Below are 22,042 nucleotides of genomic sequence, written 5' to 3' on the forward strand. Positions count from 1 at the left end.
GAGGGAGCAAGAGGGAAGACATTGGTTCAGTCCATTATGAAAGCGAGTGTTTGAATTAATATTCTAAGTATTTGAGCATCATCACAGAAAATGAATGGTGCATTTTTTTTAAGAAGATAAGCTTGGGGCTGAGGCTGTAGCTCAGTGGTAAAGTGCTTGCCTCTCATGTGTGAGGCACTGGGTTCGATCCTCAGCACACTTAAAAATAAATATACTGTATGTTCATCTACAACTAAATAAATATTTCAAAAAAAAGAAGATAAGCCTACAAACATATAAAAAGTTAAATTTATTTATAGACAGAGTCAGAACTCTGGAAAATTAACAGATCAGCGTTTCAAGCAAAAATGAACCCCTGTTCAGGATGTCCAATGAGGACGGCATCAAATATTAAGCCGAGCAGAGCTGCTGAGCACCAGCTTAAATTTGTTAAATCTATTATTTATTTGTCTGCTCTCAAATAGCCAATAATAATTATTTGCTAGAAAAATTTTTTTGAAATTGAAAAATGAAATAGTATTTTTTTTTTTACAGATGATAAAGATGATAGTAGTAATATTGAACTGGTTCATATGTTAACAGGTAGACATGCTGAATTGGTTAAAACTGAAATTAACAGTAAAGATACATTAGTTGCTCTCTTATCTTTCTAAAATATTATTTCTCATTTTGGCCTAGCTTAAATTCTCTCTCTTCCAAGTAATATTTTAATTATGCAAGTGATAACAATATTAAAAATTATAATCAAATATGAAAAATTAATAACACTTAAAATCCCCCAAATAACAAATAATTATGTGATGAAAAATTGGTATGTGTCCTTTTGAACATTTTCTTAATATTTTTTATTGGAATTTTTTCTTACCAAAATGGAGTCCCAGGAAATAAATTGTGTTAACTTTTTTTTTTATCCTCACCATGTTCCATGAATATCTTTATAGGTGAAAAATATACTTCTACATGACCCTCATTAATGGCAATATAACATCAAATTATATAAATGTACCATAAGTTATGGCCAACATTTAGTTTTGCAATTGTTCAATCTTATTTTTTAAAAATTACTTATAAATTACAGGAGTTTTTAAAACTGCTACCCATATGCTTTGTGTATTCATTTAAATGCATCTCTATGGTAAGGTTCTAGAAAAAGAAATCCTGGTCAAAAAGTATGAATGTTTTAAGAACTTTGATGAGCACAGTCAAATTACCCTCTAGAAAATTTGTCTAGACTCGTTCTTCCAACTACAAGTGCAAATGTATCATATTCTAGCCTTATACATCACTTAAACGTTTGTTAATTTTGATAGATATTAATTTGATAATTTGATAGATGAAAGATGGTATATTGAATTTTTAACTCACATTTATTTGCCCACTGGAAAAACCTGTATGGGTTTATCAGCCCTTTGTATTTCTTCTTTGTGAACTGCTCATCCTTGTAATTTATCCTTTTTCCATCTCCTGGTGTCTGTTTTCTGATTTGTAGTAATTTGAAAGGCCTCTTTGTATGTAGAGGATATTAACCACTGGTCTAGCAAACATGATACAGATATCTCATCCCAGTTGATCACTTGCTGTTCAAACGTGTTTATGATATGTGTATGATATTTTTATGGTATGTTTATGTTTGTATGTGTTGATGTCATGTTTGTGTGTGTTTGTGCTCCATTTGTTTGTTTTCTTAGCCATTCCAGAAATTTCTACACAGTCTCATAAAGACCTTTTTCCTTACAGCTTCTGCCTTTCAAATTAGGCTCCGAGTGTCTTCCTCTTTCGGCAGGAACAAGCACTCAATTCAACGTGGTACACAGTGTGAAGAAAGAATTCAAATTCTTTTTCACCAAATGGTTGTGCAATTGTCTAAGGTCTTATTTGTTTAAACTGTTCCTCCTTTTCACAGTGACTTGTATCACACACTAAGTGATCACACATCCTGCTGGTTGTGATATCTTTCTATTCTACTCTATCATTCTGTCTACTCCTCACTAACACTATGTCTAATTATGGCAGCTCCATAACATATTCTGAAGTTCTTCCAGATGAAATTTTGGAACATTAAGTATAGTTCTAAACAAATGCTTCTTGGAATTTTTATTAGACTCACATTAAACTTAAAATTAATTTTGGAGGAAGGAATCAAGATCTTTACAGTATTAGTTTTTTTATCCAGAGATATAATCTGATGCTGAATTTATTCAAAACTTATTTTCTAGTTATCCTCATATAGGGCCTACATGCTTTTCATTAAGTTTATTCCTAGCTAAGATAAATTTTTAATTGGTATTGCAAATGTGAACCCTGTCCCCAGACAAATGCACTAGATTTTCTAAACAGTTGCTGCATCTTCCTGGGTTCTCCTAGTGATTCTGACTTAGCAGATTCTTTTCAGGTGGTCAAGCAAATCCTTCACACATGATGGTAATGATAATTGTCTCCTCTTTTCTAAAATGAGTGACCTATTTCATTTTGTCCACATGGAAATGGTTAGAATACACATGGTTAGAACAATGTATGTGGTCATGGTGAGTCTTTTCTTGTCTTTGTCAAAAGGGATGTCCCCAGAGCTTCCCTAAAGACGTATATTGAGTCACACAAGACTTCAGTGATCACTGATCAATAAGCTATGAACCCTCTCCGCAGAAAAATGCACTTAAGGAACATTCTTTAGAATCAGAAGCCTAATTTCTAGGGATAGAGACCTGCAGAAGTCATGAAGCTGAATGCTGGCTGTTGGTGAGATATATTCTAACATTGAGGAAGCTCCTTCTTATTTCCGATATGTGACTCATTCCAAAGAATCAACAGTAGCTACTGAATCTTACCAAATGCTTTTCTGTATCTATTGAGTCTCAGTTAATTTTACCTTTCAATAAGATGGATATTATTAATGGTTTCCTAATATTGACCTCTCCTTATTTTTACCATAAAGTCAATTTCACTATCATGCGTGACTTTTTATTTTAATAGGTGATTTGGTTCCCTTTGGTCTTATTTAAGATTTTGTACAAATATTCATTTCATAAATGAGATTTATATGTATGAGTGGGCTTTATCAGATTTTAGTAGTAAAGCAATTCTAGCTCTATTAAAAAAAACAAGATTTTTTACTTTTAATTCTTTTTCTGCTGTGGAATAGTGTATGTATCATAGGAATTATTTATTTTTTTAATATTTAAGAAATTGCCTCTTTAATCTCCTGATTGTGGCTTTTTCTTGGGAGATAATTCTCTGATAACTTCCCTGTTTCTTTCATAGTTTTCTGTTCCTTCTTGAGACAGTCCTAGTATTTCTCTTTGCCTTCAAATTAATTCATTTCAAGGAGATTTTCAATCTTATTAGTATGGAAATATCCCAAACCTGTAAATGCTCAAGTGCCTTATACAAAATGGCATAGGCTGGGCACAGCAGCACACACCTGTAATCCCAGCAACTAGGGAGGCTGAAGCAGGAGGATTGCGAGTTCAAAGCCAGCCTCGGCAATTTAGCAAGGCGCTAAGCAACTCAGTGAGACCCTGTCTCTAAATAAAATACAAAATATGGCTGGGGATGTTGCTTGGTGGCTGAGTGCCCCTGAGTTTAATCCCCGGTACCAAAAAATAAATAAAAATAAATAAAATAAAATGGCATAGTTTTTCTCATCCTCCAGCATAGTTATATCATCCTCTTATAATACCTACTGCAACCTAAATGCTATGTAAGTAAACCTTTGGCTTGTATTTTCTCTTTCACTCAAATAAGCAGTTATAACAACTACTTATTCATTGTTTAGAGAATAACGACAGGAGGAAAACTCTGTACATGTTCAGTAAAAATAAATTTTTCCCAACTATTTTTCATCTGAGATTGGTTGAGTCTGCAGATGTGAAATCCACAGACAGGAAGGGCCCTCCATAGAACTTAAAATTCTCCTGAACTGTTCTAATTCTCCATTATAATCATATGTCCCTACTTCCATTACGGATTTTGGCTTGTTTTTCTCTACATCTCTTATTGAATCAGCTGAAGAGTTGTTCATGTTACTGATTCATTTCAATTCAAGGATCAGTTCTCAGATTTTTCAGTTCTATCATTTTCTCTTTTCTGAGTTTCTCATTTCTGCTTTTATATTTTCTTTGTGTTTTAATGTATTATCTCTGACTTCTTGAAGTCAGAGATAATAAATAATTATTAAATAATAAATTTATAATAATAATTATTAAATTATAATAATTTATTATTATTATCCACTTTACTCTTTCTTTCATGATAATTAAAATATTTACTACCTCAAAACTGCCTCTGCTTGCCACTGTCTTGGCATTGCCCTATTTGTATTGATAGATAATATTTTCATTTTAATTTTCTTGGCATTGTGTAATTACAGTTTTATTTGGTTTCAGAATTGGATGCTTAGTTTTTTATTCTTTTATAATTAACTAAGTTCTGAAGGCTATAAATGTACTCTGAAAGCTGCTTTAGCTATAACGAGTAAGTTTTACTGTCTAGTATTTTATCATTCTTTCCTAGATATCCTGCACCTTTGGTTTGTATTTTCTCTTTCACTCAAAAATTATTAATAGAGGGTTTGTATTTTTTAATTGTCCAGATAGAAGAGGCCGTGAGGACTTTTGATCTTATTGATAATTTTGAATTTTATAGCATTATAATCAGAAAATGGGTGTCTGTGATAGCATCATTTTTTTTAATTTAAGATTCTCTCTATAGTCTGTTACATAGTCATTATTTTGTAATCGTGCTACAGGTGTGGTCTTTATTCTCAGACTTCCAAGTTCAATTGGGTTACTAATTATGCCAGGGCTTTTGTATCCTCTCACATTTTTGTCCCCTTGATCTGACATATACTGAGAGAGGTGGATTAAAATCTCTCTCTACTTTTCAATATGCTTCTATTGCTTCTTCCAACTCCTGTACTGTCTGTTTTGTAGCTGATGATGTTGTCTTGCTTCATACGTAGAAATTCTCATTACTGTGCTATCTTGAACTTGTACCACTGAGCACCATAAATTGCCAACTTTTGTCCTGTTCAATCTTAGGAACCTGAAAACTCTCATATCTAGTATTAACATCATGACTTCTGCTATCTTTTCATTTACATATGCCTGGTACACATATTACCAATTTTTTATTTTTCACTCTTTATAAATCTCTTTGTCTTAGAGTTAGATTTTTGTTTTGAGGTCTGATTTAACAGAGATTTTGTTTTGAGATCAAATTTAAATTTCATAATAAGCAGTTGATGTTACAGGTAGTGATATGACAGATATACTTTTAGCCTTAGTTATACCTTTGTTTTATATTGAGCTAGCCATGGAATTTTCTAGTTTCATAGGTTTTTTAGAAATCTCTAACTGCCCAATGCGTGTGTGTGTGTGTGTGTGTGTGTGTGTGTGTGTGTGTGTGTGTTCGTGTGTTCTGGTATCTAGGATGACCTGAGTTTCCATTCTGGTATTATAAATGTATACATACTAATAATAATTAATCCTCTATGTCTTTGGAGACAGTATTTGTGGGTTAAACTTTATATTCCTCCTTCTCCCTCTCTATCGCCTAGTTTTAGGCAACATTTTCTTCTTAATAATTACCTTTTACTATTTGGTCATAATTTGCTTATACTCCTATGGTGTGATCTGCAAGTTTTTCAATCTCTCCACTCCATTCATTTTGTAATAGAGCAATTAATGTCCTTACTCTACGTCTCACCTTCTTTCCTCCTTCTCCACTGACTTTTTGTCAGTTTTATCATTTCTACATTTTCAGTCTATTCTGCATTTACCATATCATGTGGTGTCTACATTGTCTTCTGAGCCTAAGCCTTCCGTTCGTTTTCCTTTGGATTCTAAGATAAAATGGGATCACGCACAGTCCTTCTGCTCTGGTCGCCTAGCTGGCTAAAGCTCTTCCCTGAGAGTTCTGTCAAGCTGGGCTCCTAGGAATTGTATTAACTCAGTTCCTGAACACACACACCCGGCTGTCTGTAGTCTTTATGCCTGAGGACAGCTTGGCTGAATGTAAAATCCTCAGGTCACCCTGCATTTCTTTGATGGTCCTATATATGGTGCTTTACAGTCTTTAAGATTTAGAAGGTTGTAGAGAAACTGAAGTCATCTTGATCTATTTCTCCTCCACCCCATGGAATGAGAAAGAGCTATGACTACCCAAAGAATTCTTTCTTTAACTCTGAAGTACAGTAATTACTCTAGTATATGTCTCAGAGTTGACCAAGATGGGTCCATTTTTCCTCAGACACAGTGGACCTTTACAAAATGTATATTCAACATTCCTTCATTCCAGTGAAGCTGGATTAAATTATTATGATTACTTGTTTGGGTTCACTGTTTTGGTTATCATCTTCAGAGGGGCCAATTATGAAAATGTTGGGCCTCTTTTCTTTGACTTCAATATTTGCCATTTTCTCTTTCTCCTTTTTCACATTTTTCCTTTTCCATCATTTGCTTGCTTTCGTCATTTCTGTCCTCTACACCCCTGAGTGTGTTCCCCATGTGTCCATGCTGCCCTCTGCTCCTTCCTATTTCATGTTTCGTCTTCCTTTTTCCTGAGTCCTACCAGCTCACACTCCTCTCCACTCATTTCATCATCCGTTTCTTTGCTTTCTAACAGCCCCATTTCTATAAAGCTCACAGAAAAATGTTCCATCACTTCTGCTCCTTGGCAAAATTTTTCAGTGGGTGTATATCCTCTTTCTTTGCTAAATTTGATTTCTATTTTCCCCTCCTTCCCCATCCCTTAGAATTTGTAAATTAATGCTATACCATTTATTTTACTATTATTTGTCACTAAGTAAGTTGGATTTTCCTGGACCAGCTACTTCCTTTGTTCCTACCACAGAGGCAGACTGCTTCCTGCAACTATGGCTCATCTGGGTGATCCTCATGTAGCTCACCATCTCTGTTTCTCAGAACCAAACCAGTCTATGGAGGCTTCTGTCATCACTTTGATCCTGTCTCCAAAGCTCCGGTGTTGCAAACAGGGGATTAACTTTCATATTTCACAGTGCAACCTCAATTCCAAGAACTATATTTTAAAACTACTTATTATAAAAAATTTCCAAGCACACAGAAGTAAAAACAAATAGATAACAAACTCTCATGTACTCATCACACATCTTAAATAATTATCAGCATTCTTCCATTTGGAAGGATAGTTTCACTGGGATCTGCTACCCCTACGTGCTTTCATCCTCCTCAATGCATCTTCTCATCATTTACTGCTAAGTGGTCTCTACCCAATCTCAGTTGTCCTTGGGCAGCCCTCACTTATATTTTGGAGTCTGCAACTTGTATTTGTTTCCAACTTTTCTGGTAAAAAAAAAAAAATGGATTTTGTGGGTTTGAATGATTTCCAAGAGAAAAGGGAAAAAATGCTGATTTATGCAGTCATTTCGTACTGGAAGTCCTAATAAAATACTTTTTAAAATTTCAAACTGGTTTAACTTTCTTTTAAAACTTTTGTTATTAATTTCTCATTTTATTTTAAGCTCTCTTGTATGATATCTGCTTTGGGGAACATATTACTAAACTAATATGTAATCAAACTTTGTAAGCATTCTCTGAACATTAGAAAGAAATATATTCTCTATTTTTTATGACTTTTATTTTCTATTTTAAAGCTACAACTGTGACTTCATGTAAAGATGCAACATTAACTTGACAGAATTTTAAAACATCTACCCGTTATTCAGATTTTTTATTTTCTTATTTATTTTTTGACTGATCAAAAAGTAATATATATTAAAATCTCTCACTTCAATTTTAATTTCTGTGTTTTATCTGTCTGAAGTAATTGTTTATAAATCCCTGTCCATTTTTGCTCAAATATTTCTAAGCATTGGGAGCCTTCTCATTGAAATGTATCTTTTTTATTTCTATAAAACTCTTTTTTTTCTTTGCTTTTTACTTTAGTTCTACCTGCTTCCCCTTTGTTCATACTTACCTGAAATTGTATTTGCAGCCAAAATATTGGTTGCCAAAGCATCTTTTTAACCATTCTAAGTTGTACATTTTAGACATGTCTTATAAAGAGACAGTGCGATGGGGGCTGGAATTGTGGCTCAGTGGTAGAGAGCTTGCCTAGCACGCATGGGGCCCTGGGTTCGATCCTCAGTACTACATAAAAATAAATGAGTGAAATAAAGGTATTGTGTCCAACTACAACTAAAAATATAAACATTTAAAAAAAAACAGACAGTGTGATGAATTTCAACTTTTGATATAGTCTAAGAGTCCTTTTCACTTAATAGGAGAGTTTAATCCATTTTTGCTTATTAGGAAAACCAATATGTATTGCTCTTTTTCTACTGTTTTTTTCTATAATTTGTTTAAAATGCTTTGTTATATCTTTTATTTTCATTTTGCTATTTGAGACTATGCATTGGTTTTTGCCCTGTGCTAGTAAATTCCAAAATGAGTTTTTCTCCACTTGTTGTATACTCTGTTCTCTCCATTATGCTATAGGCTATTTTTCAAAGACCCATGCTGGTGATGCTGGCTTTCTTCTATTTACTTATCCTTAAAGGACTTCCTTCTAAGCCTAGTTTTTCCCCCATAAATAGTTGGAATGCCTTTTGCTTTGGACAGGCTATTTTCACTTGGATGCTGTTTGGAGATCTCCTCAGAGAGGTCAAGCAAGAGGGCTGGGTGCCAATTCAGCATCCGGCATCCTAGGGACCAGCGAGGGGCCAGGGCCAGGGTCACGGGCCACCCTGGCAGCAGTCCTCATTCTTGCTTGGTTTGTCTCATTTTTTGGCAAGGCCACAGGACCACATGCCAGACCTAAATGTGTTGAACCTTCTTCCTGGTACACAAATAGTCCTGTCCCTTTGCCCAACCTCACATACCCAGCAGTGAAGTCAAGGAAGAGCTTACTACTGGGGGAGCCACTGCTGCTGCCTGTCACCTAATCTCTGAGCTGGCAGGTCTCCAGGCACAATTCACCAGGCAGCCTCCAACACATCAGACATGACATTTGCCACCTTGTGAAACCACCTTCCAGGGTCCCCACCAAAGACTCTCAGCCAGAAAAATCAGCTGAAAAATCAGGCCACCCAACTACTCTGGACCCTCACTTATCCCTTCCCTTTAAGGTCCTGGGGACCCTTCCCATGCATGTGACAGCCTTCACCCACTATTTGTTCTCTCCTGTCCATGCCTGTGGGTAATCGTGGGGCACAGAATCTTTCTCATTTACATTCAAAAGAAGTAAGTGAAAATATAGGACACATAGTTATATTTTAATTTTAGATAAATAAAAAATAATTTCTAGATAAGTATGTCCCACACAATATTTAGAGCATACTTGTTCTTAAAAATCATCCATCATTATCTGAAATTTAACCTGACATCCTGGATTTTATCTGGTAAACCTGTACAGGAAACTTGCAACTCCTTTGGGCAGTGATTTTTGAGTCACTTTGGTCATCTTTTTAAAAAGGAATCCACTTTTTAAAAGAGTGATCGTATTTTTAGAACTTCCTCAAAATACCAGAATTTGGCTGATTAGTCCTGGTTTTTATCCAGAGACAAGGTTTCACCATATTTTTTATATTCACAGGCCACAGGTACTTTCTCAGATTGATTCCACTTTTTATTTTAATACAAATTTTCTATTATAGGAAAGTTCGAACAACACTAGAAGAGATCAGATAGTACTACAAACCCCTAAGTACCCATCTCCAACGTTAACAATTAATGCTTTATAGGCTTACTCATTTTTAGTCTTTTGAAAATCTGTCAGAGGACCACCCATATCATGTATCTTCCTCCTACATATTTTTGGGGTCTGAAGGGGCATTTTTAAGGCAAAACTCCAGCATCATTTTACCTACAAATACTTCAAGTATCACAGGTACCAAAATGCTTTCTTAGTTATCCCAGCCCACATTGGTCCAAATAGGTGGGTGACCTTTCTCATTCCGATTAGTTCATCAAGAGTCCCAACCCCACACACACATACACACACACACACACACACACACACACACACACACACACACACATTATCTTTCTGCTGTATCTCCCGCTGCCCATCCCAGGTGCCCAGTGACGACAGGCCTGAAGAGAACCCCATCTTGGAGCGAGACCTCACCTTTAGAGTGTCAAAATCCTTCTCCAAATAGGAGCCACACTTTTCGTTCTCCCCTATTGAGGCAAAGAATTTGCTCCACCAGTCGATGAACTCCTCTTCCTGGGAGGGGAGAAAGGAAGAGACCATGTAAGAAACAACTTGCCAAGCAAGGTCCTTCTTAATGGATCCCCACCAAGGCCGCTGGCTTGGCCCAGATGCCAAGGCTCACCTGACGGGAGAGCTTAGGAGCAGGGAGCTGAAACCCTGCCTCTCCAGGGCACAGACTGGAGGAGAAGGTGTCTACCTCTGCCTGGTGTTGAGAGGCTGACCCCACCGTGTGGGTTTCTGTCAGGTTCTCGGGCCTTTCTGTAAGGTGGGTGTAATTATCATGGCGCCCTCTATAGCCCAAGGACATGCCAATGCTAAAATCAGAGGGTACCGAGGGTGCTCTTGGGGGGACATGTCAGTAATGTATTATTGATGAACAAAATGCACTAGACATCTCCTGCCCTTCCCCTCCCCACATTGGAAACCCAAACTTAGATTTCCTAGAGGTCAAATCAAGGCACACTCCCTAAAAATCAATACATACTAAGTGACCTTTATTCAAAAGATGCTGCTAAACAGGGGGATTGGGTGAGGATAGAGGAGGCCGTCACCTCTCTCTCTCAGCCCTCTCCTTCCTCTAGTCACTCACATTTGCAGGAAGAGGGGGGCCTGTTGTCTGTGTGGCAAACACTGACCTTCCCACCCTTTATCTCCTCCAGCTCTTGAGCGGGGAACAGTCCTCCGGCCATGTCCTGTCTAAGGAATGTGCCCTGTCTCCCAGGAAGTCAGCAAGTTCCCTGAAGGAGGGATGGTCACAAGGAGGCAGGCCTCAGAAACCCACATGGGGCTGGGCACTCAGTTTATGCCTGTCCACACCCCGGCAGTTCATCCAGTACAATGAGAAAGGCCATGTGCAAGGTATCCAAAGAGGAAATCCCAGAGGAGCCTGCACTAGGTCATAAAATAACCTGAATCGCTACCATCAAACTTCTGAGAATATTAGGGGCCCTTTTGGGCCAACACCAAGTCCTTTAAGTTCCTGCTTATGAAGGGATGAGCACAAGAGAAGCCAGGCCAGGGCCATATGAACAGGCATTCTGGGGAGAGGATGACAGCAGGGATTTAGGGTCCTAACATTCTTGGTCCCCAGACAGAGCAAAGAATGAGAGCCAGAGAGAAGCTGTTGGTACTGGACCCACTTACCAGGAAAATCTTCTGCTGCCGGGAGAGATAAACCAAGATTCAGATGGGTTAACACACAAAGGGGCAGAGCTCCTGACTTTTAACCACTCCACAAAAAGCCAAACTAATAGCAAGGCAGTCTCTAGCCCTGATGTTTAAGGTTTAAGTTAAATAAAAAGATGCTACAGAAAAACACACATATATGGACACATATGTCAAACTCACAATGACCAGCACACAGGAGAAAATATTGACACAGTCACATCCAAGGGAGATGGATATGCCAAATCACATGTACACCCTCAAAGAAACACACAAAGACGTACAAATAGGTACACGCAGGTAAAAATGGTTAAAATGGAATTCAGTTTAGCTGCTCAATTCCTTTCTTTCCCAGCCCAGATACTTTAACATTTGCATTTATAAGTCAGGCAAAGACAGACAACCAACTAGTATGTTTTTGTACAAAGAAAAGACAGGAACACAAGAGTTATGGGAAAGGATTTATGTCTCTCAGTCTTGAAAATCCAAGTAAACTTAAAAAAGAATAGGAGACAGAGAGTATGGATAATACCGTTAATGGTAACAAGCAAACAAACATGTAAACCCAAAACAGAAAATATACCTTCTTTTCCAGCACCCTTGAAGCACTTAGAAAAAAATCAAAAACCACAAAGCAAATCTCAATAAAGCCTCAGAATAAAACCCAAGACAGTCACATTCTCTGACCATTCTGCAATAAAACTTTCATTGTAGAGGTCTTTCCCCTTTTTTGTTAAGTTTATTCCCTTGTATTTTATTTTTTTGAAGCTATTGTAAATAGGGTGATTTTCCTAGTTTCTCTTTCAGCAGATTTGTCACTGACATACAGAAATGCCTTTGATTTATGGGTGTTGATTTTATATCCAGCTACTTTGATGAATTCATTTATTAGTTCTAGACGATTTCTGGTGGAATGTGTTGGGTCTAGTAGTTACAGAATCATATTGTCTGCAAGTAGTGATAATTTGAATTCTTCTTTTCCTATGTATCCCTTTAACTTCTTTCTTAATAAGACTTCTATAGCAAAAGAATTAAAACCAAGAATCAATAAATGGGATGGATTCAAACTAAAAAGCTTCATCTGAACAAAAGAAACAATCAGTGAGGTGAATAGAGAGCCTATAGAATGGGAGCAAATCTTTACCACATGTACATCAGATAGAGCACTAATCTCTAGGATATATAAAGCACTCAAAAACCTTAACACACACGCAAAAAAAAAAAAACAAATAACCCAATCAATAAATGGGCCAAGGAACTGAACAGACACTTCTCAGAAAAGAATATATAATCAATCAACAAACATATGAAAAATGTTCAACATCTCTAGCAATTAGAGAAATGCAAATCAAAACCACTCTAAGATTCCATCTCACTCCAGTCAGAATGGCAGCTATCAAGAATACAAACAACAATAAGTGTTGGCGAGGATGTGGGGGGAAAGGCACTCTCATACACTGCTGGTAGAACTACAAATTGGTGAAGCCAATATGGGAAGCAGTATGGAGATTCCTTGGAAAACTTGGAATGGAACCACCATTTGACCCAGCTATCCCACTTCTCAGTCTATATCCAAAGGACTTAAAAACAGCATACTATAGGGACACAGCCACATTAATGTTTATAGCAGCATAATTCACAATAGCTAAACTGTGGAAGCAACCTAGATGCCCTTCAGTAGATGAATGGATAAAGAAAATGTGGTATATATACCCAATGGAATACTACTCAGTATTAAAAGAGAATAAAATCATGGCATTTGCAGGTAAATGGATGGAGTTGTAGAATATAATGCTAAATGAAATTAGCCAATCCCAAAAAACAAATGCCAAATATTTTCTCTGATATAAGGATATTGATTCATGATGGGGTTTTTGTGAGGAGCATTGAAGGATTAGACAAACACTAGATAGGACAAAGAGGAGGAAGGGGAAGGGGGAGCATGGGGGGTAGAAAAGATGGTGGAATGAGATGGACATCATTACCCTAAATACATGTATGAAGACAGGAATGGTGTGACTCTACATTGTGTCCAACCAGAAATATGAAAAATCGTGTTCTATATGTGTGATCTGAATTATAATGCATTCTACTGTCATATATAACAAATTAGAATAAATTAAAAAATAAGGGTTAGCTTTATTAGCATGATGAACATTTTAAAGCAACAGTCAGCATTGTGTTTGAGAGTTCCAAGCTTTCTCCCTCCTGAGCATTTATACCTACAGCTACCTCTGTCCACAATTGATTGCATAAGATAGAGACCTAAATCAAGAATAAAGCAAAGTAGTTAGGATCCAGGATTCAGGAACAAGATTTCCAGGGTTCAAATCCTGCACTCAAAGCTGTTGACCTTGGGCAACAATATAACCTCTCTGTGCCTCAATCATCTAATCTGTAAAATGGCAAAATAACATCAACTTGAGTTATTATGAGGAATAAATCAGTCAATATATATAAAGTGCTTGAAATGGTGCATAGCACATAAATGCAATGCTGTTACTGTTAATAGTATTGTTTCATGGACCATGTGGGCTTCTTGGCCAAGGGCTGTCTCCCACAAACTGCTGGCAGAGCATAGCTGGCCTCAATCTTTCAGGAAGGCAAATGGGGAGCAAGTTTCTATAGCCTTAAAAATGTGCAATTGGGTCCTGGAGATGTAGCTGAGGGGAGAGCATATTTAGCATTCATAAGGCCCTGGATTCAATCCCCAGCACTATCCTCAGAAAAAGTTTTTTTAATGTATATGCTCTGACCCAGCAATTCTATTCCAACCCATCCAAAGAAATTAACCATGCATATTCAGAAAGATTTAACTTCATTAAAAAGAGTGAAAATTGGAAACAACCTAAGTGTCCAACAACAAGGAACTATTTAGGCAAACTGTTCACCCACATTATTAAAGATTATGCAACGTAAGAAATGATTCTATAGAAATATTGAACTGGAGAGATATTCACAACTGATGAGACTTATAAAATGCATAATGGACTCCCAAATGTTCATAGTACTTACCTCTGAATGGTAAGATTATGTTTCATTTATTCCTTCTTTGTGTGTATTACTCAAAAATTTCTGAGTTTTCATTGCCTACAAGAATGTCTTTCAAAACTTTAAAACCTAAAATTTTTTTAAATAAATCATAACAGCAATATGTTTCAAAGGACACCACCGTAGTTAAAAAGACAATTCACAGGTTGGGAGAAAAATATTAGCAAATCATTTATCTTATAAGAAATTGGTGTCCAGAATATGTAAAGAACTCACACAATAAGGAAAAAAAGACAATTAATCCAATTTAAAGATGAGCAATGGATTTATCCTCCAAGGAAGATATCCAAATGACCAACAAGCAAATGAAAAGATGCTCACACAGCATTGGCCATCAGAGAAATGCAATTCAAAACCATTATGAGACAATATCTCACACCCATCAGAATGGCCACACCCCATAAATCAGATAATAAAGAGTGTTGCTGAAGATATGGAGAAACTGGAAGTTTCGCACGCTGTGGTGGGAAAGTCACATGGTGCGGACACTTTGGCAGACAGCCTGGCCACCGCTCAGAGTGTTAAATACAAAGATGCACATGACCCAACACTTCTGCTCTTGGCGTAGATCCAAGAGAAATGAAGATGTCTGGTCCACACAAAAACTTGTACTTGGATGTTGATAGCAGCATCACTCATGAGAGCCCAAAAGGGGAAACAACCCTAAAGTCCATCAGCTGAAGAAAGGATAAAGAAAACAGGATGCCCTCATTCGATGGCATATTATTTGACAATCAAAATGCATAAAAAACAGTTAACATGCTACAGCACAGATCAACCCTGAGAACATGCTGAGCAATGAAAGTCCATCGCAAGAAAAAAAAAAAAAAAACTATGATTCCATTTATATGAAATGAGACAAAAATAATCAATGAGGGGTTGCCAGAGCCCAGGAATGGCTGAGAGGAGATGGCAGCAACTGCTCTCTAGGATAAAGCTTCTTTTCAGATCACACTGGGGCCACCCACTCAGTGAGTCTGCCCCCATCTCCTTCCTGCATCCTATAGAGGACTCCACTTCTAGCCAACCGCCCTCACCTTCAATGCACATCGTGCCTGCGGAGGAGACATGGTGGACACATGACCTAATTTCCGCTTGTTGCCCCTCCAGTCCTTGGCTCCCCCTCTTGTGCTTCCTGCTTTTGAACTCTCTTGCCCTTCCCTGGAGCCATCATATCTCTGCCCCAAACAGCTTGGGTTTCAATCCAGCTCTTCCTGTCTCGAACATCAAACATGACCAGAGGAAAACATCAAACCTCCTGCCCAGTCTCGCTCCACGCTCACGTCAATCTCCACTGCACCCAGGGCCATCTGTCCTCCCCGACTCCTTTCCTAGCCCTTTTCTCTCCTCATCTCCTGACACCCCCACTCCTCCACACTTCTCTTTCTCCTTGGACTGCTATGCTCCTCCCTAGCCTTGCTCTTGTCATGGACCCTGATCCCTCTTGCTGTCTTTCCTCAAGACCCCACAGCACTTGTGCCCTCGCCTCCTCTCCCCTTGTGGCTGTCAGCTGACCCAAGGTCAGCCTCTACTTGCGCCCAGGTCTCACTGCCTATGGCCCAAATTCAGGGACCTCACTCCATGATCCTCCCCATCCTCTCCTACATCATCACACTCACCTCTACCAAATCCTGCCCATCGGCAATTAGACACTGGCCGCAGTCACCCAGCTTTTAAGTATTTCCGTTTGTCAACTCAGAATAAAGCTAAAGCCCTCACAACCCGGAAAGCCACTTGTGATAGGAGCCTCGCCTCTCTCACCTCACACCCTTCTGATTTCTTGCTCACTCACCCAACTCCAGCCACACTGGCCCTTTGGGTCCTCAACTCTTCACACCCTCATGCCGTTTCCTTGCAGGAGCTCCCTCCCTGCCAACGCCATCTCAGTCCTTCCCTCCTAGTGGCGATATTTTACATGACAGCAGCCTCTCCACCTTCCTACTCACCTTTTCTTGCCCTTTCTCCATAGTCCTTAACCCCACTTGACACCCCATATATGTCACTTGTGTCTTCTTACCATAGGCAGAGCTCTGTGATATTGGGACACCCATATCCCCAATACTTAGAACCCTCCCTGATACAAGTTTGCAGCTCAGTAAATTTTTGATGGACATATGAATGCCTAAATAGCAGCGGGGGGCATCTGTGGTCTCCTGGCTGCAGGTGTTGAACCATGGCTTTGGAGTTTCCAAAGGCAGATAATGTACCATTAAAGTGGCAGGTTTGTAGAAAGCTTTGTCAAGCCAGCTTTTCCCCCCATGGGATGCAAGTGCAGAGGGAGACAGGAAGCAAGAACTAGAGACCTGTAAAGTCTCCTGATAAGGCCTATCCCCACTCCCATTGGCTCCTCCTTGACTCTGGGGATCTGGGAGCCTCCAGAAGTTACCAGAGGAATGGGGGCATGAGGCACTTGACAGAAGATGGTTTCATGGATGTCATGGGAGAGAGCCCAGCGAATCCTTGACTTCTATAGATCCCAGAGAATCATGGGAGAGCTAGCTGCTAAATAGCGCCACGCTCCCTGGGTGGACTTGCAAGTTAGTTAAAGGGGGAGGGGGCAGGATGGCCTTACAGGATGGTGGGGCAGAGATGAGAAGACGCTGTCAGCAGATGGAATATAATCCATGTGCCCTGAAATCAGCAGGCCCCTAGGTGCCAGGGTGGACACATGCCAGGAATAGGACTCATGCCCTGCAGAGGTAATGACATTATGGAAGCCCAAACCAGAATTGAGCTGCCTCCCAGGGACGGAGAGGGGGAAAGAAAGCCCAAACTAACAGAAGTTTAAACCTAAAATCTTGACGATTACCATCAGGGAAAAAAAATATATGAACTCAAAGGAGAAAGTAAGTTGATTTACAGAAAAGTAAAATTGTATTTCTAACACTCTCAAAGGTGACTTGAAAATATCATCCCTGCCATTCTACCAATCTGGCTTCTGCTGCAGTTATTCCAAGCCCATTTCTTCCTTCTCTTCCCAGGAACTTCAAGAGTACCTTCGCACACCCATAAGAACGAGACCCACAAAAAAGCAGAGTAGCTTTTCCCCCTACCCCAGGTATGCCAAGGCCAACTAACCTACTCTGACACTGATGGATTCCCACCCTCCAAAGTGCCAAAAGGGATGCAGCTCTATGTTCTCTAATTCCAAGTGTGCTCTTGACCACATTTTGCAACAGCTAAGCATCTGGCCTTGGAGCATGGCAAGGAGACCAAAGAAATGCAAGAGGCTTGATTTCTGAAGTGTCATTTAAGGTTCTAACAAGAAATCTGGCTGTTAAAACTTTATTCTCCCATGCTCCAGGTTCAAGGCCCCTCATTGTTCAGTCAGCCAACCAAGCAAGTGTGATCAAGGCACGGACTGAGAGCCTCTCCGATTTCAGCTAATAGCAACCAAAGCCATGTAACAAAGACATGTTTCTCCAGGCTCAATCCAGCCTAATGGGCACTCTAATCCCTCCAAAGACCCAAATCAGCATGGTACATTCCAAACATTTAATCTCTCATTATCAGCCAGTGGGTCTAACACATTTAACACAAATGTGGAAAGCAAAATTGGCAATAATAATTCTATCCTCTCCTTTTTGAGAAGTTAGAAAGTGGGGTGGGGTTGGAGGACAAAAACAAAACTTTTAATTTCTCCCCTGGATGACTGCTTGAATCAAAGAAAAAAGTTTCTGGTAACAATCATTTTTTTTGGCGGGGGGGGTCCCGGGGATTGATCTCAGGGGCACTCAACTGTTCAGCCACAACCCCAGCCCTATTTTGTATTTTATTTAGAGACAGGGTCTCGCTGAGTTGCTGAGTGCATTGCCTTTGCTGAGATTGGCTTTGAACTCACGATCCTCCTGCCTCAGCCTCTATCACTGCTAGGATTAGAGGCGTAAGCCACCGCACTTGGCGACATTTATCTTTCAGCAAGGTTATAATGTTAAATCTTAGGTCACCATGGAGAATGCTGGATGCACTCACTTCTAAATAAAGGAGTTCTTTTTTGTATGATTTTTAAGAAGGCTCTCTTTGCCTGTGTCAACCCAGAGGTACACATCCTAGACTATTTTGAACATAATTTCTCTTAGAGAATCATTAGCATCAACATAATTATAACAATCCAACTCTGGGGTTATTATGAGACTCTGAGTTAATGTCTTTGAAGATGTTCTCTGACCTATGAAGTTTACCATGATAAACTCTTTTTTGTTGTTGTTGTCTTTTTTGGAACTGGGGGTCAAACCCAGGGCTTTGTAAATGTGAGGCAGATGCTTTGCCACTGAGCGACATCCCAGCCCATAAACTCTCTTGATATGGCCAACATCATCCACTTCATGCCCAACACTGCTACCCCCTGACTCACCATCTGCATAACTGGAACAATACTATGATGATTCCTCTAATTCTTCAATTAATTGTTCTGAGGTTTAAGGGACTGAGACTACCAACTCATGACACACAAATACAGACACATACATAATACTCAAGTACTCACGTCTACAGCAGACCAGACGAATACCCTGACTTCAAACTGACCCTGCCCCACGCATACTAAACCACTTAACCCCCCCCAAAAAAAAAAAACCACACAGACAAATGCCCACTTCCAGCTACCATGTTGATTCAGCAGAACTCTCCACACTCACAGCAAAAAAGAAAAAGAAAATCACTTAATTATTTCCACAAGTGGAACACTGGGCTCTCAAACTCTTGTTGACACTCCCTGTAGTCGGGCCTCCTCGTCTGTCCAGGAGATCATTCCCCCGTGTACCCTGACTTCAAGCTGGATCAGCAGCAGGGCCTGGGGGGGCGGCCTTGAACCAAAGTGCTGAATTGCTCTCAAAGACCCAGTGAGTAAGCCTGCCTGAGATCCAGCAAAGTCAAGCAGATGGTAAGGGGACCTCGTCATTTGACTTCCGGTCTGTTCTAGATGGGGGCTCACATAGGCAGGAGGCCTGAGGGACCCAGCTTGCTGGCCCTTTCCCAACTCAAGAGCCTAAGTTGAATACTTGAGCCCATGGACTTGGTCTTCCAAGGGCAGCCTGATCCCATATACCCACGGAGAACTCCTAAAGGAATGAAATCCAGTAGGTTGAATGGAATCCATTCAATAGGTTGCAATGAAAGAAGATTTCATCAGAGTATCCAAATCTATGAAGAAACCAATGACACATCTCTAATTCAGAATCTGTGCAGATTCCAGGAGGGCTGGGTGGGCAAGAGCTCACCTAAGCCCGCTGCTGAGGGAGCCAGCTTTTACTTAAAAAGTTCCAGCAAGCTACTTGAGAGAAAAACTGTTTTTGAAGGCCTTCCCAGGACTACAGAAGTATTTCTCAAACTACAGACACTAATATTAGCTATCTTAAATTCAATTTTAAAAGGATTTGGGGGGAGCCTAGCATGGGCCAAAGTCAACCTACGGTTGGAGTGACTCTGTGCATTTTCATACACAAAATCACATGACTTTTCAAATAATTTTTGGAACTGGTGCTAACTCAGTCTGATTTCCCCAGGCCATGGTTCATGCAGAGAGGTGTGAAGGACACCGAGTGAGTTAAGGAACCTCACCAAGCACCCTGAGAGGAGCCCTATGCTCAGGAGTGAGCTCTGGCAAGTTCCAAGCACTACTAAGACCCAGGCGAGGTGGGGGATGGTGTGCAGGACCAAGAGAGACAGGGAGGCAATAGGTTAAACCTTGGAGAAAGCTCTCTATCTGTAGATATCCAAGGACAGCCAGGAATGCCCCTATAAGAAGAGAAGAGTCTTTTTTCTCTGAATGGACAAGCAGGTCCTTTGGGCCCAAGGGAAAGACCTCACGGGGAGGAGGATGGTGGTGGGTGAAGGTGGAGGCTAGGGGAGCTGGCTGGGAGAACAGGGGCCTCCTCCTCCTCCCCAACGGGGCCTGGAGTTTGCCAGACAAGTTTCACCCCGGGCTGTCCCCCCTGCAGTGTGCATCGAGGGAGGAGGGGTGCACCCCCGAGGAGACCACAGGAATGCCAAGCAGGGGAAAGGCGCCCCGAGCCAAGGGCTCCGGCAACAAGGATCCAATATCGGCGGGTGACTCCAGCCCCCGTAACAGGAGAGACCGTAAAGTATGTGCTCTGCTTCCCAACCAGCAAACACAGCAAATAACCAATTACTCCAAATAGCTAACAGATTTCGGCTCTGATTTCCCTCTCTTCATTGCCCGCCACCCCCCACCCCCCCCCCACCAATGCCTTCACTTGTCATTTGATGGGTGATTTGTATTTGCTCTGAGAAAATAAGAGAATGAGTCACAAGGAAGGTCCAGATTACACCATGGGCATCGAACCCCCTCAACATTAATGGGAGCAGAGAAGCCAGTCTTTGTAGCAGCAGCTGAACCCAGATCTTTTTAAAAGAAATACTCTTCTGTTACCTTCCAACACAGTGATTTTGGCTACACCAACATTGCCACGTAATGTCCTTAGGAAACCTGCTTTCAGAAGAAACTGAGGATCTTCTTAATTATTTCCACTGATAGGTACGAAAGGACAGGTAAAACCGTGAACGCTATTAAAGTTAAAACGCTCCCCGCTCCGACTCCCAAGTTCAGAGGTGAAACCGTGAAGCGCAGAGAGGAGCTGTCTCATATGCCTTCTGGAAATGCTTCTGACTGGGGAGCCACGCCCTGTAATTGATTCCTTTGCTCAGAAAAACCTTTGCTTCAAAGTCTTGGGATAAATTGTTGTCAGTACTCATGAGCCGCAATGAAGCATCCCCTGAAATTTGGAATTAAGTGAAACAGGGCCGCCCTTGCAGAATCAGACCATGAAATAAATGCATGGGGATCTGAACAAGGAGAGGCAGAAATCACCTCAACAGAGAAGAATGCCTCCTTTGCTAAGCCTTAACTCTCTGTGGGAAGGTGTGAGTACATCCAGGGAAAGAATACGTCAAGGAAAAAGCAATCGGTCCACCCTGGAAGAAGCAAGTGGTGCAATTTTTTTTTTTTTTTTTTGGTACCAGAGATGGAACCCAGGGCCATTTGACCACTGAGCCACATCCCCAGCCCTATTTTTGTATTTTATTTAGTGACAGGGTCTCATTGAGTTGCTTAGCACCCTGCTTTTTGCTGAGGCTGACTTTGAACTCACGACCTCCCAAGCCACGGGGATTACGGCACCCAACCCAGGGTTGAATTTTGATAGCTGTCCACACCTGCACCATCAGGGGAGAGAGTACCAAGGCTGAAGCCATCTCTGCCTGAGGAGATGGATGAATGAGACCATCTTGGTCAGCTGCCACTGAATTTCAGATCACATCACTGCCTCTCCTCATTCTGATTGGTTGTTCATCCATCTCGAATCACAATGTGCTTCCCCGGTGGCTGAGCTTGCAGACGAAGAGCTGGCCCAGTGTTCAAGGTGGCTTACCCCAGGCAGGCGTGTCTCACCATAAACTCATAAACTGACATCCTTAGTTTAGAAGCTTGAAGAATAGGCATCCAACCCCGAGGAAAATGACCCGTCAGAAGTCTGAACCCACCATGTTTAGGATGCATTCAGCCAAGGCTACAGAAAATGCCCTGAAGTCCAGCCCTGCCTTCAGGAAGAGGGTCGACTCTCCCTTACTTAACAAACTCCTGCAGAGAACGTAATAGTAAGGACCATGGCGTGGCGCT

At 40.3% G+C, this 22,042-nt stretch overlaps 1 protein-coding gene across 20 annotated transcripts in view; it reads right to left on the reverse strand.

Moving 5' to 3' along the window:
* Positions 1–22,042, reverse strand: part of Dysf (dysferlin) — a 204,689-nt gene that overhangs the window by 26,109 nt on the left and 156,538 nt on the right. For 15 of the 20 annotated variants that reach the window (XM_005322138.5, XM_005322146.5, XM_005322142.5 and 12 more), the window contains one exon: positions 10,105–10,203. In XM_005322138.5, coding sequence (XP_005322195.2) covers positions 10,105–10,203 — 99 coding nt within the window. Of the gene's footprint in view, positions 1–10,104; positions 10,204–11,334; positions 11,350–22,042 lie in introns of all 20 variants that reach the window. The other 5 variants (XM_078029034.1, XM_078029038.1, XM_078029037.1 and 2 more) reach the window with 1 other exon arrangement.

The sequence above is a fragment of the Ictidomys tridecemlineatus genome, chromosome 12, assembly GCF_052094955.1.
Source record: "Ictidomys tridecemlineatus isolate mIctTri1 chromosome 12, mIctTri1.hap1, whole genome shotgun sequence".
Classification (NCBI taxonomy): domain Eukaryota; kingdom Metazoa; phylum Chordata; class Mammalia; order Rodentia; family Sciuridae; genus Ictidomys; species Ictidomys tridecemlineatus.